At 43.1% G+C, this 26,770-nt stretch overlaps 1 protein-coding gene across 7 annotated transcripts in view; it reads right to left on the bottom strand.

The window, feature by feature from the left end:
* LAMA2 (laminin subunit alpha 2) overlaps nt 1–26,770 on the bottom strand; it is a 3,379,260-nt gene that overhangs the window by 1,379,242 nt on the left and 1,973,248 nt on the right. For 4 of the 7 annotated variants that reach the window (XM_069234823.1, XM_069234825.1, XM_069234824.1 and 1 more), the window contains one exon: nt 20,909–21,172. The exons of the other annotated variants lie outside the window; for them this stretch is intronic. In XM_069234823.1, the coding sequence (XP_069090924.1) occupies nt 20,909–21,172 (264 nt within the window). The remainder of the gene's footprint in view (nt 1–20,908; nt 21,173–26,770) is intronic. 7 annotated transcript variants of the gene reach the window in all.

The raw sequence follows: 26,770 nt of genomic DNA on the forward strand, positions 1-26,770 counted from the left end.
AATGTTGGACCTCAAAACCCAACTTTTCAGTACAGTTCTAGAGCTGTGGACTCTACCAGAAAGAACAATTGCTTTGCTGCTGAAATGACTGCTGCCCTGCTGTACTGACCTGCTGCCCTCTTGCCTTGGTCCCCAGAGTGACTCCAAAGGCTACCCTCCTGACTGGAGGGTCAAAGACAGAACGGTCCAACAGCCTTGAACCGAGAACCTGGACTCTGCCATCAGTGAGTACTACCCTGCCATGTGGTGCCACCCCAGTCCTTGACCCTTGGAAGTGGGCCTGGTGGTTCTCTTCCCACCCATCTGAGGTTTATAGCAGAACTGACACATCTACTTTGCTGCGCTGCAAAACTCTGAGCAGCAATAATGCATTGCCTCCACTGCCCAGATCTCCCCCGATACAAGGACTTTGTATTGAAAGAACCTCAACAAGAGTATCCTCGATGACGATGCAGGACCTCACATTGCAGTTTTGCAGCTTCTAGGAATTGCCACTGTGCAACACATCCTCGACACAGGACTCTGCAGTGCTCCCCAATTAGGATTTATGGTACTATTGTTCAGTGGACCTAACTTGGTCCCTGTATCCGGCATATATTCCATTGTGGTCAGCCTGAACATGTGACTTTGTCCTGGTCTAGCTCAACCAGATATCCACAGTTGACATTTTGTGCTTTCATGCACTATTTTGTCTCTAATCTTTAAAAAAAAAAATACAGATATATATCATCTCAAAGAATACGCATACCCAGTTTCAAGCTCATCTTTGACTTGTTTCTCTTCAACTGTTTAAACCTTCAAACAACTCCAACATAGCAAGCATTTGAAGAAATAGGAGTTATTTAGACCCACAAAATCATATTGTGGATCATAAAGTGATCTAGTGTTCTTTGCTCTTTCAATAAAAAAAATAGTATATATTTGCAGGTGTTTCCTACTCTAGGTTCTTTAATCATTTAATACAGTCTCAAAATTGGTAAACCCTAAAGTTGGTCACTCTCAAGAGACATGGTTTATCCATAGGTAGAGCATATGGATGAGATAATTCAGGCAATCCACGTGAACGATTCTGGATATATTTTTTATCTGAGATGGTTGAATTTACAAAGAAATATTTGAGCACTCTATGACTCTAGGATTTGTCACATTAGGACCTGAGGACCTTGAAAGATCAGCTTCCCAACACTGCCTGTGGTAAGGGACGAGCAGCCAATGTTACCCAAGCTCAAGGATGTGCATAAATTAGCCTGCAGTGCCCGCAGTGCGTGATTTTTCACATCGCGAACGAGGGGCCTTAAAAACTCTGCTTCCCAACACTACCTGCAGTGGGGGACAAGGCACCAAGAATAACCGAAGCACCAGGAGGTGCATAAATTAGCCTGTCGTGCCCACAGAGTGGGATTTTTCACAACGGGAGGTGGGGGTCCTTAAAAACTTGGCTTCCCAACACTGCCTGCAGCAAGGGACGAGACGCCAACGTTACTCAATCACCAGGAAGTGCATAAATTAGCCTGCAGTGCCTACAGTGTGGCACGTGCGTGGGAGGCACCCGGGCACATGTCCAGGTGAAGACTGGGCCAAGAGCAGACCCGTCTGCATTCGTTCACGCCTGGAGGAGGCTGGGATTGGACCCAGCCTTGGACATTTGGAGGTATAGAGTGAGGTATTAAATTATTTTAAGTTTGTTGTTGTTGCTGGGGGCTGACTATGGAGAAAATTAAAATCCCACCCACTATTAGGGGGGAGATACTGCCCCTGATGACTTCATAAGGAAAGCAGTGGGAGCCCTGAATAAGGAAACAGAGAGTGTAGAACAACGTTTGTCTGCCATCACTGCTATGAGCCCCACTAAGCAATTGTCCTCTGGTTCTTGTACCTCATCTCCTAGTGTGTTAAATGGGCCTAGTGGTAACGTGTAACCCACTCTCACTGAAACTCCACTGCTGCACAATGAACCTAGCTATGCTCACGGAATGACTGATGGTGAACTCAAGATAGAAGCTATTATGTTGGACCCCCAACTAAAAGCAAGAGACACCAGCAGGTGAAGTGTGGTTCTTTCCCTTTTCCAGGTTTTGTGCCCCTTTTGGTCAATGGAGATAGTAGCACTAATGCAAATAATAGTTCCCATAACAACTGTGTCTCCTCTGAGCTGTTGAAAAGGTTGCATTATAGCTCATTAGGCAAAATTAGGGAGATAATGGGTGAACTACTTTCTCCCATTATACAGAGACTGACAAACATTGAGGTCCTCATGTCTAGTAGGGGGCCTTTTAACTATGAACATTCAAAGGCACAGACTTCTCAATTAATTGCTGGGTTGAGACACACACAGCTGGGCCCCCTAACCAATAATGCTGGAGATAGACTTATTGCAACTGAATTAGCTCCCCGTGAAGCCTAAGCAACAGACAATTTGGGTAATTACAAACTAAATGATGGCCCTATAATGCCACCCACAAGGTCTAAGACCAGAACTATGCCAGTTCTGCATCCCCGGTGGGATGACAAGCTAGCACTACTAGACACTAACTTAAGTAACCAGTGATTATGCGACAATTTATATTCCCCCAGCGAGTTGCCCTTATGTAGCAGTTTTGGTAAATGTACCACCTCTGGCACCACCGAATCATTGGAAACACAAAAAAAAACAAGTTGTACACTGGTTGAATGTGAATTCGAATTTCCCTGTAAATATCGCTCATCATATTCTGATGGTCAAAAGAGTATATTGGGTTGGCCCATTAAGGAAAATGTAACTGGGGAACGCATTATTGTTAAATTTAGGTACCCCTATATGATAGGGACATTTTTTTGTAGTTTTAGGGCTACTGTTTTGCCTGTAAAGAGTATTACTTTACTTCCTTTGGGCTTCTTCTACTGCCATTTACGTACTGATTTCTCCTCGTGCAATTTTACTAGGCGACAACTGGCTACCCCTAGTCCTCATCACATTTTGCCTTTGCCCACCACCAATAGGTTTCAGCCCCTGGGATCTCTGAATAATAATGATTGACTTATGCCCAATGATGGTTTCCCTTTCTTTTGTGATAAGTTAAAGGAGAGGGTTGAGGTACCTGTTACTAAAGATGATAGACTGTTGCTACAATATAATTTGCCATCTATCTTCAATTCCAAGGGCTCTGCGGATGGGGATAGAGTGGCTCGAGATAATGCTGGGGAGCCCTTTTTTGTAGCCCAAATGTACAGCCACGTGTAGAATCTTTGGAGAGTATAAGTCAACATGAACCCACAGACGTATTGAAATTTGATACATGAAATGTCCGCGGGTTATTGAATAAGTTGGGTATACCCAATTGGTTACATACTATCCCGGATATGTACATCATTTGTATTCAAGAAATGTTGTGTGTATATCCTACTCATGTGAATGGGTATTCATCCTATTTCTTAGGGGCTACACAATCCCATGTGGGGGAGGGCAAAAGGGGGGCTCCATGTTGTGATATCTAATAAGCTCCCTTTTCTTGTTAAAACGGGTAATATTGTTGGTGCTCGTACTATATTTTTGTGGACAGTATTGGTGCTGATTAACTTTTATAATAATGTATTTGATAACTCATGTTGTGAAGTAGTCCAGGCAGTGCTTAATTTGTAAATAAAAGGTGCCGGTGCTCAAAGCTCTCCTCTTAAACGTGCAGCTGCTGCAATTAAAAGTGCAAGCACATAATGCTGAGGCAGCGTAATCCTGAAGCCACCTCAGATGTCTTCAATCCATTTACAGCCACTCCCTGCCCCTTCAGCTCACTCTTGCAGCTTTCCGCTATTCCCCTTGCTGACGCTTTTTCGTTTTTCGCTTCCTCCGTCTTTCCCACATGTCTTTTGTTTGCATGAAATGCTTGAGACAGAAATCTAAGCACCGGCCCTCAGAAATAAGTGCCGGTGCTCCGCACCGGAAACAACAAGCACAAATTAAGCACTGAGTCCAGGCCTTGGATTCAGGCCTGAAAACTTTCCTATGTCCTATTCACTCCAATTTTGCGCTGACATGTGCGGGAGATGTTAATATACGGCAATGTCCACTCTCAGCTAGTGGAAAATGTGGCTACTCTAATTTGGCTGAAGACAGCATTTTGCATTTTCGGCATGATGATTATGGGAATGCCCTGAACACGGTTATGCATAAATTTGATTTTATTATGCTGGATTGTAAGAGAGGACATCATGGATAGCTGATGCCAACCTTTACTGGTAGGGGGGTTAATTCTGTAATTGATCATATTTTAATTTCCTCCTCTGCTCGTGATTTAGTGGGTACCCTAATATTAATCCCACTGTTATAAGTGACCATAACCCTATCATACTAACTCTGCTCTTTAGGTTTAATCGCAACGGGGTATTAGCCATAGTGGGAAATATTGCTCCTTTCAGGTCTAATGGGGTAGGAATCAAATGGTCAGGAGTTGAACCTCAGAATATCTTATGAGAAGTAATAACTAAAAATATGCAGGCAGTGAATCAAGAGGTAATATTACCTGTTTTTTTCTCGCTGTATGGGTTGTATGAACTACCTGTTGACGAGGGTCCCGAAAACCACGGATAGTGGTAATCATGGGTGGTTCCATCACTGATGTACCCAGAATTTACTTTGTTTGTATCCTGTGAATCATGGTGTTAGACCTGACAGCCTTAGGGTGGTCACCTCTAACTTTTTGCCTGCCTCCCTTCACTTTTTGGACACTGTTTTTGCTGGCTTTTAGACTCTGCGCACTTTACCACTGCTAACCAGTGCTAAAGTGCATATGCTCTCTCCCTTAAAACATGGTAACCTTGAATCATACCTGATTGGACTATTTAATTGACTTATAAGTTCCTAGTAATGTGCACTCTATGTGCCTAGGGCCTGTAGATTAAATGCTACTAGTGGTCCTGCAGCACTGGTTGTGCCAACCACTTCAAATTCAAATTCAAATTCAAAACAGTCTTTATTCGGATTTTACTCCATAAAAGAAAAAGTCTCTTTAAAATAAAAAGGAAAAATTATACAAATACAAATTTTTTTCAGATACATTACAAATGAAAAGATAAAAATCTTTGTTACGACAAATTATGCGGTTATTCCTTCTCATATCGGAGCTTTTCTAAATAGGACAACTTTTTCCTCTGTTCAATTGCATGTAAGGTAAATTTTATCACTGCTTCACATTTCTCATTCGTATCCAATTTAAATAAATAGTTAAAAGCTTCTCTGCAGTAAAATAACTTATTAATAATAAATAGTGGTTTTAAGAATTGTTTCCTAATGTCATGATAAAATTTACAAGATATAATAAAGTGCATTGTGGATTGTGCAAAACGTCCCACGCAGGGGCACTTCGGTAGGCTTCTACTCCAAATTCTCATTTTTGGGAAGGCTACCAAAAAATGCAACATTCTAAAACGTAATCGTGTCAAATAAAATCTATGCTGAGTATTCACAATTGTCAATAGATAATTTGGTAATACCTCATTGTTTTCGATCATGTAAAGAGCTACTGTTGGTTTCATGCATTCTCTATTTCCTCTTTCGCTAGCCCTCCAAGCCATTAAATGATTTTTCAGTTCTTTCTTGCTAAATTGGAGGACTATGCCTGGATTATCTAAGTTTGGTGTTAGATTTATACCTCTCAACAGGTCTTTTAAGTGCATGAACCATGGGATTCTATCCCGATGTTCTAATGTAAGGCAATCTTTAATGATCTTTCGGGTGAGATGCGTCCCTTCTTTTGACCAAATACCATGCCAAGCCGACAACGCATTTGTATATATTAAATCCACCACGTAGGGACTGCCCAATTCCTTGTGGACCATATATGTGGAAGTGGTATTTGGAACTGCAAGTAGCCTGTTAAAAAATTTATTCTCTAACACTTGTAATGAATGGATCTCAGGCATCGAACCCCAAAGGGGTAAGTAATGCTGCTGATTGATTTGCTTTTATAAATTTGCAGCATTTCCCTTAGGGGTTTATTACCAATTTTATTGGAGAATCTAAAAATTGCCTCAGTTGTCCTAATATACTTCATTTTGGTAATTTCTAGGTGTTGTCTCCAATGTCCCATATTAGAAAATTGTATACCCAGGTATGTAAATCCATTCACCTCTTCACATTTGTGGCCCTTAATAAAATAGGATTTCTTCCTGGCCTTTCCCTGTCCACAAGTCATTACTACTGTTTTACTCATGTTCAACATCATATCTCTTTCCTCCATAAATTCCATGAAACCCTCCATTAGTTGCTGCAACCCATTTGCAGTTTGTGACAGCAAAACTGCATCATCTGCATATAAAAGGATTGGGATAGTGCATTCTCCTATTTTAGGGCAATCAATTTTTAAGTTTTTTAAGTGGGCATCTACACCATTTATGTAAAGAGAGAATAGGAGCGGCGCCAAGACACAACCTTGGCGTATCCCTCTTCCTATCCTAAAACCTGGTGTACATTCTCCATTTCTTCCATATCGCACCCGCGCTGTTAAATTATTGTATAGCTGTGCCAAAAAGCTTATTATATCCGAGGGCGCACCCATATCTGTTAAGACTTTCCACAACTTGGCATGATTCACCAAGTCAAAGGCACTACTAAGATCTGCAAAGCAGAGTAATACATGGCCCTTCTTTGCTATGGTATACTTACTTATTATTAAATTAAGATTTATACATTGTTCCAAGGTGCCAACCTCAGGCCTAAATCCCAATTGAGCCTCTGTAAGTATGTGATTATTTGTTGCAAATGTTTCTAGTCTTTCTACAAGTACTCTTCCCAACAATTTAACCGAGGTATCCAGAAGTGAGATTGGCCGATAACATTTGGGGTCGCCTCTATGCCCCTTTTTAAAAATAGGGACAATTATACTTTCGCTCCATGATGTTAAAATATATCCCTTTGTCACACTCAAAAAGACTTGGGTCAAGATAGGGCACCATAAATCAACATGTGTCAAATAGGCATCTACTGGCACCCCGTCAGGGCCTGGCGCTTTCCCTTTCGAGGATCTTCCCATGGCAAATTTCACTTCCTCTAGACTGACTGGTTTCAAGAAGGGTGGGTTGATCTCAATTATCCCATTATTTCGCGGGTGAGTAGTCAGATTCTCTGGGTTAAAAATTGAACCGAAATGAGAAAGCCATTCCAATGAAGGAACATGTACTGTTATTTCGGGTGTATCGCTATCTTTTAGGAAAGGTTGGTTGATTGTTTTCCAAAATAAAGTACTGTCTCTTATTGTCGTTGCTTCTTCGAGATTCGCCCATGCCCTAGCTCTCAATTGTGCCTTCCTGGTTTCTAATGCATGTTTGTAATTAGAGCGCTTAATAATTACTTTTTATCTGTTTCTTGGTCGGGCCTGCAGGGCTTGTTTTAGTTCCTGGCTGGCTGTTGAGCAATTGTGATCAAACCACCCCACTTTACCACTCTTTTTTTTCCCCGATACTCTCCATAAACTTCCTGCAATGGCGATTCTAAGTTGGTTAAAGGACCCTAGGATCATATGTGAATTTTGATTATATTCTATACATATAATAATTTCTTGGCGATGTTGTGTCACAACTTTATTCATCACATCTGTTTCATTTATCCCAGTCCATTTAATCGCAAATCCGTTTCCACTTCTTATTCCTATATCCATTGCTAGTCGTTCACCTATATTAAAGGGTTTAGCTAGTCTTGTAGTCAGTATCAGGGGGTAGTGATCACTATATATAGTGGGCTCAATTTTCAGTGAAACGACCATATCCAAATGGCTCTTTGACATTAATATGTGGTCGATAGTCGATAACTGTTCTCTTCCTACAAACGATGGGAGCTTCTCTCCTTTATGCCCATCTTGCTCCATCAACACTAGGTCATATCTAAATAGTATTTCATTCAATACAGTTCCATAGTTATTGTGTAAAAAATGCAATTGAGAATGTACCCCTCATCAATGAATCCGCATGTCTCCCCTATAGTGTTCTTGCATGTCCCGATATTAAAATCTCCAGCCCATATTATTAGGTAACTTGATGTTATGTAATTTATAAAAACCTGTAAGTCATCGTGCAGAGTCGATGCCACTACTCTATTAGTACCATCAAATTTGTTGTTGTAGTAGTTTATTAATACAATTCCTAAAATCCCATCTATCCGTAAATATAAAAACTGGTAGTAGGGGGAATCGAGGGAGGATTTCACCAATAAGTAGGGTACCAATGTTGAAATAAGGATTGCTAAGCCTCCCTTTGCCCTTCCCCTGGCTGAGGCCATGGCTGGCGAAGAGAATGTGGCATAACCTTCTATAGAGAAGGATCCCGTATGCCATGTCTCTTGTAGGCAGATTATATGTGATGTACTTATTATAGTCTGCCATTCCTTCTCAGCTATTTTAGTTTTTACTCCAGCTATGTTCCATGACATGAGTGTAATTAGGTGTCCTACTAGGGGTCCCCCATTTGGCTCAAAGTCGCCAATACCGCTTGGGGATTTTGATATGGGCACTATAGTGGTAAGTTGTGTTTTATTATGTATCGGGGTCATTTTCCTACTCAAGTTCTCCTGCAGTCAATCTAGATCCTCCATGTTACTCAGGGGGGCAAAACGGTTGGGATACTCCCGTTTATTATGCCTATCCAAAATAGTGGATGTGTTCTCTGTTTCCCCTATGTCTATTATGCCTGTGATGTTCGTCATTCTGTAAAAGTATCCTAGGGGAACAGCCATAATTTCCCTCCTCAGATATCTATAGTTTCGATGTCTTATGTCCAAGTCTACTAGTAGTTGACCCACAAAGCGAGGGTTACGAAAGTTGACCACGATACAATCTCCCTCTTCTTCCTCCAAGTTTCCCACCCAGTCAACTCTCCTTGCATATAAGATCTCTCGGGATAGTATATCTGGTGTGCATATATTCCCTGACATCCAGTGTATTACCTTATTACGTATATCTGGCCAGGTCTCGACAATATTTGGGCCAAGTTTGGGAACATTTTTCAGAATGATTGTATATGGGGTAGCATCTGGTGGTAATTGTAACACCTCTTTCACCGGTCTACTCCTAGTCAGGGACTCCCGTCTCTGTTTTCTATCCATGGGCTCCGTTTGATAAGTCATAGGTGCCTTATAATGGAGGATTTCTTCCTGTGTGGGATGTCGGCGTTTCATACTCCTTTTATTGGGATCTGCAAACCCTCTCATTGCTCTATTTCTTAAGGCTACAGTCTCTTGATTCTCGTCTGATATAAGGTCACTGCTAGGAGATGTAGTTTCTGGTTTGGTCATTGAATTAACACTTACTTCGATCTTGGTTATGCATTCTTTTATCTCCTTAAATTCTGACAACATTTTTGTCTCTATATGATCTAACTTGCCATGCAGTTTCCTGAAAAGTGTTTCCACGCGTTTTTGTAGGGAACCGTCGTTATCTGATGGTAGTGCTACTATGTGACCCCCATGCATTTGTGTAATTTTTTGTTACTCTTAGGAAGCTGTGAGTGTACTACCATGGATTTAGGTTTCATACTCTGGCTACTTCTTTTTTTCTTGGGTGGTGAAAGGATTTGGTCGTCTGTACTATTTGGTGAGTCAATTTCCTCTATTATATCTGTAGGGAGTAAAGATCCTAAAGGGGATCTAAAATCTATCCCAATAGTTTTTCCTTCTGAGGTTTTTAGTTCAGAAATTAGACCTGCAGCCTCAGAGCTCACTTCGGCAACGGTCTCATGTAGAACATTTTTTGTTGCCACTAGGCGTGCTTCAGCATTAATGATTTCTTCATTTATTTTTCACATGGCCTCTGTAAGGTAATTAGTAATTGTATTGGTACTTCTCTGAGTTGTGGTATTCATACCATTCCCTATTTGGTTTTGCTTTCTTTTCCCCATTATATATGAATGGTTAACTATGGTAAGCACTTTTAGCTAGTTGCAAACAGGATATATATTATATCTAAAAACAAATGACGATAAAAAGACAGTTAAAAGTGCCCAGTCCAACCTTCTCCTACTCTGGTGAGCACAGAGCAGCGGTGCAAGAGAGTTATTTGGGCTTCTACTCTAATCACAGTGCCAAAAAACCGGCTGCAACCTGAGTTCAAACAGCTCTTGATAGTCTTAAAGAGACCAGTATTCAAAGGGGCCGGTAAAAAGATGTCAAAGAGGTGGCCCAGCCCAGCCTCTGTCAGGCGCAGGACGGGCCCGCCCTTGGCCCGGGCTTTGCCCGGGCGCGTCCCGCGGGCGGGAACGCGGTGAATCAAATTTAAAGGGCTCCTGCACTTTAGTTCAAAGTTAAAGGGCTCCTGCCCCTCGCGGTATGCTGCCGCTGCCTCCCGCTCTGTTGCCGCGCTTCCCGCCAACCACTTAAGTAGCCCCTTTTCCTTGTCTCAGGCCTGCCACTGCAAGGCCTGTGTGTGCAGTTTCACTGTCACCTCGACTTGGCATTTAAAAGTACTTGCCAAGCCTAAACCTCCCCTTTCTCCACATATAAGTCACCTCTAATGTGTGCCCTAGGTAACCCCTAGAGCAGGGTGCTGTGTGGGTGAAAGGCAGGACATGTACCTGTGTAGTTTACATGTCCTGGTAGTGTAAAACTCCTAAATTCGTTTTTGCACTACTGTGAGGCCTGCTCCCTTCATAGGCTAACATTGGGGCTGCCCTCATACAGTATTGAAGTGGTAGCTGCTGATCTGAAAGGAGTAGGAAGGTCATATTTAGTATGGCCAGAATGGCAATATAAAATCCTGCTGACTGGTGAAGTTGGATTTAATATTACTATTCTAGAAATGCCACTTTTAGAAAGTGAGCATAACTTTGCACTTAAATCTTTCTGTGCCTTACAATCCATGTCTGGCTGGGCTTAGTTGACAGCTCCTTGTGCATTCACTCAGACATACCCCAAACACAGGGTACTCAGCCTCACTTGCATACATCTGCATTTTGAATGGGTCTTCCTGGGCTGGGAGGGTGGAGGGCCTGCTCTCACACAAAGGACTGCCACAACCCCTACTGGGACCCTGGCAGACAGGATTGAACTGAAAGGGGACCTGGTGCACTTCTTAGCCACTCTTTGAAGTCTCCCCCACTTCAAAGGCACATTTGGGTATAAAACAGGGCCTCTGCCCTACCTCATCAGACACTTGCTGGAGAAGAAACCTGAACCAGAACCTGCATCCTGCCAAGAAGAACTGCCTGGCTGCCTAAAGGACTCACCTGACTGCTTTCTACAAAGGACTGCTGCCTTGCTGTTGCCCTGCTGCCTTGCTGAACTCTTGTCTGGCTGTAAAAGTGCTCTCCAAGGGCTTGGATAGAGCTTGCCTCCTGTTCCCTGAAGTCTCAGGACCAAAAAGACTTCTCTTTTTCACTTGGACGCTTCGTACGCCGCACACCAACGCTGATCGACGCGACGCCTTCGAGACGACCGGAACTTCGACGCACGGCCTCGCAAGGACAACGCCGCCCTACCTCCAGAGGAGAAATCGATGCGACGCCTGCCGTGAGAGCGAAACTTCGACGCACAGCCCCGCAGAACGACGCGCAGCCAGTAAACAAGCAGGAGAATCCACGCACAGAACGACGCGTAGCCGGTAAACAAGCAGGAGAATCCACGCACAGACCCGGGACATCTGGTAATCCCCGCGATCCACAGAAAGAGACACTCCGCGCGCCAGAAAACGACACACGACTTCCCCGCGTGAAAAATATAGATGCAAGTCCGTGTGTGCTGGGGAGAAATCGACGCACACACCCTTTTTCCACGTATCTCTTCTTCTGTGGCCCTCTGAGGAGATTTTCCACTCCAAACCAGGTACTTTGTGCTTGAAAGAGACTTTGTTTGCTTTTTAAAGACTTAAGACACTTTATATCACTTTTCAGTGATATCTCTACAAATTCACATTGCAACTTTATTCGTTTTTACATACAATTATCCTGATAAATATTATATATTTTTCTAAACCCTGTGTGGTGTATTTTTGTGGTGCTATATGGTGGTATTGTATGATTTATTGCACAAATACTTTACACATTGCCTTCTAAGTTAAGCCTGACTGCTTGTGCCAAGCTACCAGAGGGTGGGCACAGGATAATCTTGGATTGTGTGTGACTTACCCTGACTAGAGTGAGGGCTTTTGCTTGGACAGAGGGTAACCTGACTGCCAACCAAAAACCCCATTTCTAACACATGGGTTTTGCACTTTTCATATATTTTTAAGCAGGAGTTGAGCTGTCAAGCGAGTAATGGCTTCTTGCCTATGCAGGCTGGCCCTTTGAATATTACTATTGATGAAGTATTTGTTGCCCTGCAGGATAGTGCTACTGGTCAGACCCCTGACCCTTGCGGAGTACCTGTGAATGCCTTTAAAGCGGCCAGGGACTTTTGGGCCCTCATCTTAGTTAAGGTTTTTATTGCTAGGGCTGAATATGAGATCCCCCACTTCTTGGGCGGTATCAATAATAATAACACCAATTTTTTTAGAAAGGTGATATATCTGACCCTATACGTTACTGACCTGTTTCTCTTGTGGATTCCTCTATTAAATTGATGAGTAGGATCCTTCTTGGTAGTCTTGAAGAGTGGGCAAAGCGCAATACTGTACTTTCAGACACACATTTTGGATTCAGGAAGGGTCTTGGATTGGTTGAACAATGTTAAAACCTGGACTTTCCAATAGGGAATTATGCAAGGGCCAAACCGGGATCCCTCTAGCTCTGCTTTGTGGACCTACGCAGCACATTTGATTTGATCGACCATTCTATTTTGTGATCAACTCTTATCTCACTTGGTGCGCCTAGGGAGATCATTTGTTCCTTGTCACACTTGTATGAGAACCTATCATCCAAAGTGCGATTCGGCCCTTTAGGTGAATGCACATCGGCTTTTCCCAGTGGTAGAGGTATTAGACAAGGCTGTATATTGGCCCCTCTCTTGTTCTCACTTTTTATCAGTGGAGTGGACATAACTCTGGAGGCTGTCTGCTGATATTCCATGTGCCGTGTGTCATTCCACCGCAATATTGTTGTATGCCGATGACCCGGTACTGATACCGAGGACTCTGCTAGGCCCCCAGAAGCTGATAAATGTATTTGGTGAGTTTATGACGCTAAGGAAAATGGAGATCAATATGTCCAAAACCTTAATAATGACATGTGGGTTTACATTTTTTTAAAAAGAAACCTTTTTTTTGTGGGTAATTTACCTATTGTAGAGGTTGACTATTGTTGTTGTTTAAGAGTTTTATTAACTAGCAATGGTTTGTGGGCACACCAGGTGTTAAAAAATAAATTAAAGTTGAGCAGGTGCTCTAATGGGCTATTTAGGTTTGCAGCTAAATTGGTCACTCGCCCAGTAAAAGAGATGGTCCAGATTTATAAGGCTAGAGGAGTGTCCGCTTCGGTATATGGGGTAGGGTTATGGGGTTACACCTCTAGCAATTCTCTCCAGATTGAGGAAAATTAATTCCTAAAATAGTTACTATGCTTTCCTACCTCAGCGTAATCCTTTCTGGGTCACAAGGAAGTGGACCTACAATACCTAGAAGACATGTTCCCACTAAAACCTTTACTGCTATGGCATGCCACATGGTCAAAAGAGGAGACTGTTTTTTCTAAATTATTTATTCTAGACTGTTTAAAACTGGATTATGTGTCTAGAATTCTCTGGTTGCCTTACTTGAACTCAGTTTTTAGCTCTCTTTTAAATATGGATGTACAACATAACCCTACTGAAGTTCTATCTTTAACTAAGCGTCACGTAAAGAAAGTGTTTCTTAAAGATAGATATGATCGAAGGTTAAGCATGGAAGCGAGAATGCCTGCTCCTTTATGGAGGGACGCCAGAACTATTTAACTTTTGTCAATAACATCCAACGTTGTTATGTTTTGTCCAGATTTAGGCTGGGCTTGGGCCATTGCCTAGTTGCTTTTCCTGAAGTGAAAACTTGTCCCTCGGAAATGCTTTGGGGGCCCCTGTGATAGGGTGTACAAACCAAAGCACTATGCATTTTATGTTATTCTGTGAATTTTATAAAAATCAGAGGTTATTGTTCGAAAGCAATGGAGTATTTATATGCCCCTGATGATCATTTAGTCTGTTTTAGTGTTGCTATTTGAATGCGGTTCATCAAAGGAAGACCTTAAAATGCTAAATGTTTTGGACATTGGATTAATATTGTCTGCTTCGTTTTAGGTTGTTTTTCTGTACTTAATGTATATTTTTATGTTCTCTTGTATTTATGGTATGAACTTATATGGCTTTTTTTCAACTGCCGAATAAAGTTTGAACTGATCGACTGATTCATTCATATGACAGAGTATGGAGCAACTAGACACAGGTGCTGGGCATGGCTAGATTTAGGGGGTCATTCTGACCCGGCGCCGCCCGCCTGGCGGGAACCGCCAAATGGCCGCTCCGCGGTCAGAAGACCGCGGAGGCCATTCTGACTTTCCCGCTGGGCCGGCGGGTGCCCGCCAAGGGAGCACCCGCCGGCCCAGCGGGAAAGGCCCTGTAACACAGAGGCCGGCGGTGTTGCAGGGGTGCGACGGGTGCAGTTGCACCCGTCGCGATTTTCACTGTCTGCTATGCAGACAGTGAAAATCATGCTGGGGCCCTGTTAGGGGGCCCCACGACACCCGTTCCCGCCATCCTGTTCCTGGCGGTCAAAACCGGCAGAAACAGGGTGGCGGGCAGGGGGTCGGAATCCCCATGGCGGCGCTGCTTGCAGCGCCGCCATGGAGGTTCAGCCCAGCCAGGTGAAATCCGGCGGGAAACCGCCGGATCCCCTTTTCTGACCGCGGCTTTACCGCCGCGGTCAGAATGGGCACTGAAGCACCTCCAGCCTGTTGGCGGTGCTTCCGTTGCCCGCGGCCCTGGCGGTTTTAGACCGCCAGGGTCAGAATGAGGGCCTTAATGCCTAAATGAGACTACAGAGAAGGATCATTAGTAGTTCTTGAGATCAAGCAGGGCCCAAACGCCTTCCCCTAAATCAAAAATGAAATTCCAAAAACAATGTCACTGCTCCTTTCTTCCAAATAAATGACCCCTACCTGCATTTGATGTCACTCAAGACTGATTTATGTAGAAAACAGGGTTTGATTGGAATAGGAACATACAATGCAGGAGAATGACTATTTTATTTATGTAATTTGCCTCCACCCCTCAGGATACCCTGTAAATTAGATGAAACATATCTTTAAATTTTGACCTACACACATCTTCCGGGAGTATGTCTGGATGTAGCCTACAGTATTAGCCTACAGTACCATCAGGATTTTTCTTCTACAGCATCAACAGGAACATGGTTACTTTTATTTATATTGATGTGTAGCCCACGATCTAGGAGTATTTCTGAATCAGAATTTTTATTGTGCCAAGATTTATTTTTCGTGCCATTAAAATAAAATGCAGTGTCACATAATTAATTTAAAGGCTGGATCTTGTCATCCTGAAAGGGACTCTCATTCTTGAAGTTAGCCAAGAATCTCTCATTAGAACATCCATGAAGATGGTAAACATTAAATGGAATATGGGACTCTATATTCATTACCCCTCACTGCCTTCCCTTCAGTGTAAGTATCATGGACGCTAAATCGTCCTGAAGCTAGAATAGCGTTCGAAGCCTACCCTGGTCATAACCATTCCGATCTATCTCTGAAAAAGGGTTAAGGGTTCGTGAGGAGCTAGTGTGTATGTTCAGAGAGGGACAGTTGCAGCAGGCTTTCCTTGGCATGTGGGTTTTCAGATAAGGTGTTCAATATTCACACCCCGAAAACAGATAGATTATTACAGACAGTTTAAAGATAACATGTACAAAAAGTATTGGACCGCAATGGATCACGGGAAAGGTATTTGCAAACAAATGTGCTTATGACGTGGAGTTCGCAATCTCGATGTTTTACCAGCGCGAGATAATTAAAGTAGCTGCAGTGCTTTAAATGGGCCGGTACTGTCCGGTACTGAGTACCGCCAATTTTTTATTTTGAGAGGCTGGGTAGCCCTGCACTCCTCCCTGTCTACAGGAGGGCATGTATTGATAAGAAAGCGCTATGCAGCACTATATTCACTATATTTGTATGCAGTTGGATTCATATACCTGGTGCACAACGTTATGACGGGGCATGCAAACGTGTTTTGAAAAGGTACAAGGGAGGCATATCACGCAAATTCCACATTGGGCTACTACGAAAGGCTGGCAGATTTTTGGAACCTTAAAGCTGGAATTGTTGGCATTTAGTCAGGTTTCAGTCATGGAGTAGTGTTTATAGCCAAGGTATCCCATCAACTGCTCATTCTTCACTTCCTGCACAGATGCGAAGGGCTCTCCAGCTATGTTTTCCCAAAGGGAAGTAAGGCTTATCTCTTGACCCGTGATTATTTATTTAGTGGTCGTTTGTTTTTGAGTGCACACAATAACACCCGTAAATATGCTGATATTAGGCACTACGGATGCCATTATAGTACTGCCGCTGTCATTGATGTATCCATTTATAAAATGTTATGTTACAGAAGTGGTGACTGTGCTTTCTTACAAGGTCTCATTCAGTTGCACTGTATTGACGTTAACGGTTCAGTATTGGACTTGCCATCAACTGTGGTACAGATCAACATGGTGTACCTCAGACCTTGTCCCTACGCCTACAATAGCTTTCCTATATTTTTTGTCCGAAAGTCCTATTTGGTAATACTAAAGTGAGGCTTAAATCTTCCCAAACCTTTTCTAAGAAGATAAAGCTTTAGTCAGGAAAAGCATCCGTGTGCTCCTTTTTATAAAATCGAACCAAGCCTGTGAGCTGCAAAGTTCTGCAAATGGTAACAGAGATTAGAGCAATTCTAGGTTGTGTGGGCTAGGTTGGGGGGACGAACCAAGATCACGTGAGGGCCATCCACTTTATGTGTCGAACTGAGCTGTCTCACTTCACGCAACAAGTCAGAGATCTATTACTGTTGTCACCTATTATTTATAAATACATTTCAAATGTGATAAAACTGTAGCTAGCAAGCACACAACACCATAATCAGAACCCTCATATTTTTTGTTTCCTTAATGGTGTATGTTATAGCAGCATTGACTTCTACTGTTCAGCCATCAGGTCTTGGTGAGTTGCTGTGATAACTCTGCCACTTATGGGACCGATTAGGTAGAGGATCTTGGGTGCCTGGTTTGCCAATATGGGCCACAATTACAAAGAAAAGGCAGATTACGGTGCTGCACCACAATTGGCAGCGTCATGCGGCATCAGTTCTAAAACACAGGGATGCGCAATATTTACAAAAATACAGCACACCCCTGTGCTTTCCCTAGGGCTGGTGCTAAATTTAGCTGCCAATGCGGGCATCCTTGCACGAATGTGCTAGGGTGTCTGCACTGAAGGGAATGATTGTTCATGTGCAGGAAGGTGTTCCTTCCTGCACATAAATAATCTACAATGGTGATTTGGTATTTCTATGCGTGCTGCAGAATGCAGCACACAAAGAAGTAGCAAATCGTCATTATTGAATGATTGTTTATGTGCAGGAAGGGACACCTTCCTGCAAATAAACAATCATTCATGGCATTTTCTGTTTCTATGTGTGCTGCAGAATGCAGCACACATAGGTGAAGCAATAACGAGGAGAAATAAAAGTATTTCTCCTTGTTGCACCATGATAATGCCTCCCATGGGGTGGCATTCGTTTGTGGCGCTGCCTCAGATTTAGGATTCCTTGTAAATCCAGGAGAGTCAAAAGCAATGGGTGTTGTGTGGAAACGCCCACAGCAACCTCCATTGCTCAACCCTCTGCCCCAAAAAACTGTGTCGGAAGGGCTCATATTTACAAGGCGGCATTAAGCCACAAAAAGTGACTTAGCACCACCTTCTACATATGGCGCAATGCCCAGCGCCACCAAAGCGCTGCAAAAAGTAACTCAGGTGGCTCTAGAGGTTTGGAAATAGGCCCCTGTGTTTGGTGGTGTTATCACAATACAAACTGCCAAGGCAATGGTGGCAGATTTTTATAAATAGGTCAATAGTGTCACAAAATACTTTGAATCACGCCCCCCATCTTACTAAAGAGACGAAATAAGTGGACACTACCAATGTATTCGTTCTTTTGAGGTACATTACCATCCCTCATATTAGGTGGCAAAAATTCGGCCAGCTAACATAGTAAGACTCCTCACCAAGGTGCCTCCTTGCACTGCAGAGATAGCTACTTTGAGAGACAAACAACCATGGCAGATAGCACAGAATGTGGTGGGTTTTGCAAGCCCAGCGTAGTGGAAGATTTACATCTGTTGCATTACCAGATGGAAATTTCACCAAAAAACTAATTCTTTAGCACTTTAGAGTCAACAGGAGTGCATTCCAGATGTTTGCTCCTTAGACTGCGATCTGAAATTCCCTCTGTGGTTCCTTTACTGGGTCGAGGGGCAGAAAGGTGTTGCTTGGAGGAGCAACTAGAAGGAGTTTAATAAAGCCATTTATAACGCATAGACGCTGGTGCGCTGCAAAACTGCAAAACTGTTTCGCTCACAAACGTGTTAAAACAATCTTTGTGGGGCCGTAGCTTACAAATTTAGAAAATGGTTTCTTCAGCACACACTGGTGACAACATAACATAATTCCTGCCTGTATAAGGTGCCGGAAGGAGCAGCTGGTAGACTAGTGCCTCTTGGCAACTATCCCTTGTCAATGCCCCCTATGATCCACCAGCATGTTCTCTGTCTCACCTCTTCCCATTGCACTAACACATGAAGGGTCAGGCCCCTTCTTCCTAGGATGTTCCCTGTTCTGATCTTCCTACCACACAATTCCCTGGACTCCAGACCCCCCAACATTTCATACCACGCCACCCATTAACCTACCATATTCCTTCCCATAGCATGGAAACCTTGGCAGACTTTTTTCAGCTGAGGGAAGTGCTGCTCTTGATGGGTGAAACATTCTGTGGTCGGAAAACAGGCCAACTGTGCAGGCCATGAGCAGAGAAACTTTGTCTCAGCAAAGTGGGTGGAATCAGAAAAAACTCTAGTTATAAGGTTTGCCCTTCACCTGGCCTGTCAGATGTCTTTTGACGGTGCAGTTGAGGGGTGCATTGTTGCGTAAACCTTACTCACCATATCTCAGTACACCTTGCTGTTAATCCAGGCCTTGGTCGTTGCCCCAATGCAATACTATATCCCTTTTGTTTAAGAGTAAGGACATGGCAGTAAATCTATGAATATGTTTCAGGATGTCTGCTACATAGACCAATAGCACCAGCAGTGGATCTGGCTCAAGCCTTGTATCTGTCATTCAGGAAAGGCAGTTGAACACTTCAGTCCAGTATGTGTAGATGTGTGTGCACATCCATGTCAAATGAGAGAAGTCAGCATCTGGGGCTCTGCATTTAGAGCATTGTTAGGATCTAGTGGGTTCTATTTGGGCCAGGCCAGTGGGTGTCATGCAGGCTTTAGATAAGAAATTACAGTACAAGAGTTTATGTCGGTGATTAGGTGAGCTTAAGTTTGTCTGTGAACAGCAATAGTACCACTCCTTGTCTGTAAGAGGCGGTCCAGGTCACGGTCCCATGACACCTTATGCTCATGTAATGTGTGTGCTTAACGCTTATGTATGCATGGTAAAGTTTGGGAACTAATTGGTTCCCATCCATGTCTGATATTAATAGTGCCAGAGGGGTGAAGTCGTCTGGGGACAGGGGACAGGAGGAGATACGTGTCTCCAAAGTGCCATGTATACACCAGAGTATAAAATGGTACATATGAGAGGCATGTGCAAACTTGCTGTCATCTACATGTGTGAGATTGTGGCTGCCATAGAAAACATTGCCTATTGTGTGTAGTTCATGGCAAGTCATTGTATGTTGGACCACTTTCCCAGAATTAGCGGCAGCCATGGGTTAGGGGCGAGTGCAGGAGAATACAGGAAGCCATTCACCAGGACACGGCAGAGTTTCTTCCATGCCCAACTCGTAGTGGACAATTTTTGTATGTTGGATGGGTGTTTAAAGCCTTGAGGTAGGAGACATCCCTGGGGGACAGATCCTGCTGGTCACGTTCAGGCTTAGTGTATGGGAGGCAGGTCTCTGGGTGAAACCAATAAAATGTGAATTGCCACTGCGCTGCAAGATAGCATAATTGGAAATTCAGGACCTAGAATCCATCCCATTCATAGGGTAGAACAGGCTTGTCCCTTTTAATCGGTGGTCTACGACCTGCCCAAATCAGTCTCAACAGCAATCCCCTTAGGCTGAGGAAAAGGTAACTGGGTTCTGGGTATATTTAGAAATAAATATAAAGAATGGGGGAAGACCACCATTTTGATAATGGCGATGCAGCCCGCCATGGACAGGGGGAAACAGAGCCATTGTTCAATTTTTATTGTAAGTTTGTCAATGGCAGGCCATAGTTAAGGTGAATCACCTTTTTGCTTCAGTGTAAAATGATACCCAGATATTTAGTGGAATCCTCTCACCACTTGAGTGCTAACTCACAAGGTGCGGGTGTGGTGATGTCTGTTAAAGGGAACAGTTCTGATTTCACCCAGGTAATACGGAGACCATTGAAGCCACTAAATCGAATGATTTCCCGAATTATAGGGGTAAGGTTATTGGAGGTATGGCGGATAAATAGTAGTTCGCATACATGGATATAAGTAAGTCCACATACATGGATATAGGTAATTGTCCTAAGCGAAAATGGAGGTGCCCTACTAGATAGTTAAGGGTGCTGCAATCCAGCTTTGATGTATAGCGGCCCATGCTACTGGGCAGTTTTCCAGAGTTCGTAGGAAATTATAAAGTTTTGTGAAATGGCTCTTTTGTGGCTTAAATTACCCTGCTCTCCTCCTATCTAGACAAGTGAATAGTTAAGATGTAGCGCAAGATTAACCTTGACAAATGTGTTGTACACTGCAAACATGCACACACCAGCCAAAAGGCAGCCCATGCAGCAACACAAGTTACCGACGAGGCGGGCCTGTAGGCCCCCCGGGGGCACCCACTGGCGCTGACGAAGCCCCATCTCCGAGATGGGATTTGGATTTGCTGCGAGGTGCGCGGGTTCTCTTTTCTTTCGTAGGCTTGCCTGCTCATATCACAGCGCTTGCCGATGTAACCTGGCTTACAGAGGCATCGTCCAGTCATATCACAGCGGAGGGACATTGAACCGGCGGGGCTGCAGCCACATGGCATGCACACCTGCGTCTCTGCGTCCCACCAGCAGTTCGGCTTCAGTGCAAAAAAGGTGAAAGGAAAACAGAAACACGAAGTGAAAAGGAAAGAACAGATACAAAAGCAGAGATCGAAAAAGTGGAAATGACGGACAAAGCAAGTAAAGTCATAGAAATGCTAGGGAATAATTGCATTTATCCAAATGTAAATCAACATTATGTGTATTTCTCGAAGCAACGGCTGCTTGCTACTATAGTTATGCTGACACCCTTTCGTAGCCCCACGCATCTGGAATATTACATTTGATGAATGAATCCAATATATACCTGAGGGTGAAATTGTTTTATTATTACAGGCGAGGGAGGGGTGTTACAGAGTACAATAATAAAATAAAATAAAACTAGCAGGAATGCATGTTCTTTAACGTTTTCTAATCAATTGTTTATTACTATATCCGAAGTCGGGTATTCTATTTGTGGGTTGCCTAGCTTTAGTTATGTGTGTAATGCAGTTCTTGATCGAGTTTTTTCTTGCTGAATTCCAGTATTGCCGAGCACTCTCTCAAAATCCTCTGCTGTGGTAACTTCTGCTGCACCAGAACTATCCCAGTTTCTCCCAGATCTCTAACTGCAGTTTGTAAGAAACATTTATACATGGATTTCATTGCAAACATTAAGCCTGGCCATGACTATTGACGGTCCTGAACAGATTGATTGTCATTATGATGTCCCACCGGATTACCAGACACCGTGAATATCTCCCGAAAAGTTACATGTTTACAACGATATTAGAATCAGTTTAGGAGGTAAGGTAGATTTAGCAACGCAATCTTTTAGTCCTCGATGTGGCAAATGTTCACAAGTGAAAAGCACCTCTAATTTGGAATATTAATTCTTCTCTATCTTGGGTGTAAAACTGCAAAGACACCCATCCTTGCAGCCCCCTGTAACTTTTTATAACTGAGCAGAAAAACTGCCAACAACGACGGTAAGCTCAGGCACTCAGAAACACTGAAGTACTTGGAACATTTACAATTCCATACGTATTATGTATGAGTAAACGTACATAGGGATTCAACTAGAATTGCTTTACTGTAGCACCATTACCAATGGCAGGGTCTTGGAGGACTGGATCCATGCAAGAACTTCAAGATAAACACATAAGACAGGCTGCCATATAATCAGCATTGACGCCAATAAAATGATAATAGTACCTTGTCTATGGGCAGTGCTTCAGTTCTAAACCCTGTAAATCACAGATGGTACTGTGGCCCAATTTAATATTCAACGTATAGAAATAATACGAAAAATAAGAATATTTTGGCCATGTAATCCGGGATTGGAAAGGGCGATTTACAGGTCACATCAGATGTCAGCAGTGAGCGTTTAAAGAGCGTTTAGGGAGCACAACTCTCTTACTAGCATGACATCTTTCGAGGTGATATAACATTGGTCTTTGGCTCCAATGTAGTTACACATTTCATCACGATGACATAAATGGAGGTGAATTCAATGATATTATGAAAAGCAGAAAGTCTATTCTAGTTACCATACATATATCACCTGTTCTGGTAATGTCAGGAAACTCAACCCGTAGAACCCTGCTTCCTTACAATAAAACAGTTTCCCAAATGACCTAAAACAGCCCACACACTGACCTGTCAGAGTAGACCTTCTGGCACTGCCAGACTGCACTGTAGGGCAGTCCGACTCTGACGCTGTTCTGGTATTCAGAGCAGTGTGTGCTGTCTACACTGATAATGTTAACTCCTGACAGAGGCACATATCTTTGGGGTCCTTTTGATTGCTCTCCCATGTCCTGGTGACATACAAGAAGGAAGGTAAGTGTAGTGTCCTCCCCAACCTGGATACTCTTAAATGAACATGCCTCACATGAAGCTTGGTCTTACATGTCTTCATTCTTTTGTGTGTAAGCATGAACTTAACATTCTAAACCTGAAATTCAGTCACCACACCTGAACACTTACATCACAGTTCTGTGGAGTCTATCAGGAAGCAAAAGGGTCCCATCTTCATTACTCCCACAAAACTGCACCTTCCCCTCTTGTTAAACAAAAAAGGTTTTACATATATATATATATATATATATATATATATATATATATATATATATATATATATATATATATATATATATACAGAGAGAGAAGAGAGAGATATTACAACTCCTCTATAAGTCTCTTTGGAGCTTTGACCAAACGCCCAGATCATTCCCTCTGAAGCTAGGATGACAGACACGGGCGATGCAATGAAAGATGCAGTCAGGGTCTGCAGTCTCAACCAAACCAGTTTCATCTGTGACATCAGGAACTGGTGAATGTTGAGACAGGTGTCCGAAGTGTGAAGAATCTCCCGTGATGGACTTCCAAAGACGGTGCGCAGTCACCACGTGTACCTTACCAGTCAAAACTTCAAATGGTTCAGCATTAAATGGAGCATCAGATTTACGTCTCCTCTTTTACCGCACAGTACTCGATCTCCTTCATGGAAAGTGATGTTCTAGGCACACTGACGCTTGTCAACATACACTTTCATCTTTTATTTATGCCAAAGTCTTTGTGACCAAGTTCACTATCTGTAAAAGATTTCCTGTTGGTCCATTGCGGTAACTTGGTCGTCATGGCTCTCTCAAACATTAGTGTGACAGGGCTTTCACCTGTCATTGAATGAGGAGTCAATCAGTAAGCTCTAAGAGTAGTATGGAGAGATGATTTCAGACCGTGCTTCTCAAATTTTGCACGCTGCAGTCTTGATAAGGGTACTTATAAAGTGTTAGACAATGGCAACCTTGTTCTTTTTCTTTTTTTTTGGCTCTTAAGTCTCATATACAAACAATAATATACTGCCCAGAGGGTTATCTTGTGGCCAAAGAGGTGTGATCTTCTGATGCCTCACATTGAGTTGAGTAAAACGTCTTTGAATTCTCGACTGTAGAAAGATGGACCACTGTCACACTTCAGAATTTAAGGAAATACTGATTTTGGGACATAAGCAATTGCACAAATTACAGGCTTTCAATTCTTTCTCAACTCTCTACTCAAGATGGGGAAACCAAACTCACGCTTGAAGAGCTTGGTTAGCAGCAACAATACCACACTGCCCTTCATGAGCCACTTCCATTACTTGTTGTCGCAGACTCTCTGCTATGATGATACTTGAACCTTGTAAAACAATACCTTCTTGAGTAACTGAAAGCTCATCTTTTGCATTCTTCAACTTCTGATATTTGCTGTCACGTGTGAGAGGTGGAGTGTACTGTTTCCAGGATTGGTGTGTAATGATATCTTTAGTCTCAGCATGTCAATGTCTTAATAAGTAATAATTTGTTCAAGAGAAATAGCAGCAGGGGCAATTGACTGTACAATGAAGTTGATGTAGGCTCCAGCTGTTATGGAACGAGCCAGCACTAGTGAAAAGTAGTCAGTAGGGTTTTGAGCCATCCCTGGTCGATGCACAGCAGTGTAGTCATATTCCTGTAATGGAAAACACTAATGTTCAATTCTGGGAGACATCTTGACTTTGGGATTGCAAAAGATGGCAAGCAATCCTTGATGAGCAGTTAAGAGTGAAACATTTTCCATATAAGAATATGTGGAAAACTTTACAAGCCCATCTTACTGCTAAACTTTCTTTCTCAGGTTGTGAATAGGCACATTCAGTTTGTGACAAACTTCTGCTTGCATATGCCATAATATGCTGTCAAGCATTTGGATGTCCATTTTGTTGGGAAGGATTGTGCCCAACCCAACTGGGCATGCGCCAACAACAACCTCGATATGTACCTTCGACTCGAAGAAGACCATCTTAGTGGTGTTCACAATTGCATACTTGATTTTCTTGAAGCTTTGTCCACATTCATGCGAGCAGTAAAATGGAACATCCTTTATTATTAAGTCTCTTAATTGACCACTTACTGTGGAAAAGTCATTATTGTATCGAGAATAGTACCTGGCCATGAACGTAACATGGTAAGATCTTGTGGGAGACTGGTTGATGGCAAAGCTTGTATTTTAGAAGTATCCAGCATCATAACCCCAACAGAAAAAATGGCCAAAGAATATGTGTTTTGGTTTGTGGAGCTCACACTTCTCTGCATTGAAAGTTAAACTTGCATTAGCAAGTACTCAACAAACTTGTGTCAGATCTTTATCACGTTTCTTTAGTGTGGCCCCAAAAAACAGTATGCCATCACTGTAAATGAAAGCATTTGTACAAATAGAAACAAAAGTCCCCTGGCAAACTTTTTCTTCCTTTTTGTAGCTCTTAAGTCTCATATACAAACATGAATCTACTGCCCAGAGAGTTATCTTTTCATTGCATTTGTCATTTTATTATTTTTCTTTGCAATAGAATCCATAAACTTGTCAACTATTTTTCCAAAATCATCACATTAATTTTATACAGATCTCCAAGGAAAGGATAAATATTCAAGCTAAAAGCCACTCATACATCCACGTCCAAACCTCATACTTCATCCAAACCACAAGCCATTGACATTTTTATCTGCATCTTAAAACAATTTCTTTTATCAGTCATGGTCTTGAGTATTACCATCATTTCATCTTGTACCTAAACACTTTTCAATGTCCATTTGTATCTACATTGTTGTACATCTCAAAATTCTTATAATTAGGATAAAATTACTTTGGAAAATAGTTGACCTAGTTTATGGGTTATAGATATATTACCAAGAAAATAATACATTAATAAATGCAAAGAAAAGATAACCCTCTGGGTCATGCATTGGTGTTTATATATGAGACCTACGAGTTGAAAAAATGAAGAAAAACTTTTCCAGGTGATTTTTGTTTCTATTTGTAGTTTTGCCCTGCCCCAAGAACCTTATTTGAAGCAGGGGGTCCTATTTTCTTGATCTAGATATTGACCACAGCCAGTCTGTGGGGGAGCATGAATGTTAATGCATTGTTGTTTGGGGATCTACCACTCTAAGGGGGTCATTCAGACCTTGGCGGACGGCGGAGGCCGTCCGCCAAGGTACCGCCGCGCGGCCATTCAAACATTTCCGCTGGGCCGGCGGGTGCTCTCCAAAAGAGCGCCCGCCGGCCCAGCGGAAATGCCCCTGCAACGAGGACGCCGGCTCAGAATTGAGCCGGCGTAGTTGCAGGGGTGCGACGGGTGCAGTTGCACCCGTCGCGTATTTCAGTGTCTGCAAAGCAGACACTGAAATACTTTGTGGGGCCCTCTTACGGGGGCCCCTGCAGTGCCCATGCCACTGGCATGGGCACTGCAGGGGCCCCCAGGGGCCCCGCGGCACCCCCTAACACCATCCTGTTCATGGCAGGTTTCCCGCCATGAACAGGATGGCGGTAGGGGGTGTCTGAATCCCCATGGCGGCGGAGCGCGCTCCGCCGCCATGGAGGATTCAATGGGGCAGCGGTAAACCGGCGGGAGACCGCCGGTTTACCCTTTCTGACCGCGGCTGAACCGCCGCAGTCAGAATGCCCTTGGGAGCACCGCCAGCCTGTTGGCGGTGCTCCCGTGGTCGGTGACCCTGGCGGTCACCGGCCGCCAGGGTCAGAATGACCCCCTATATGTTGTAGACACAGGATTCATAAGTATATCTATCTGTTTGTGGAATTAATTGTTTGTGAGTTTTGCTTTTGGAATGTTTTTG

This window comes from Pleurodeles waltl, chromosome 5, assembly GCF_031143425.1.
Source record: "Pleurodeles waltl isolate 20211129_DDA chromosome 5, aPleWal1.hap1.20221129, whole genome shotgun sequence".
In the NCBI taxonomy this organism is placed as follows: Eukaryota; Metazoa; Chordata; class Amphibia; order Caudata; family Salamandridae; genus Pleurodeles; species Pleurodeles waltl.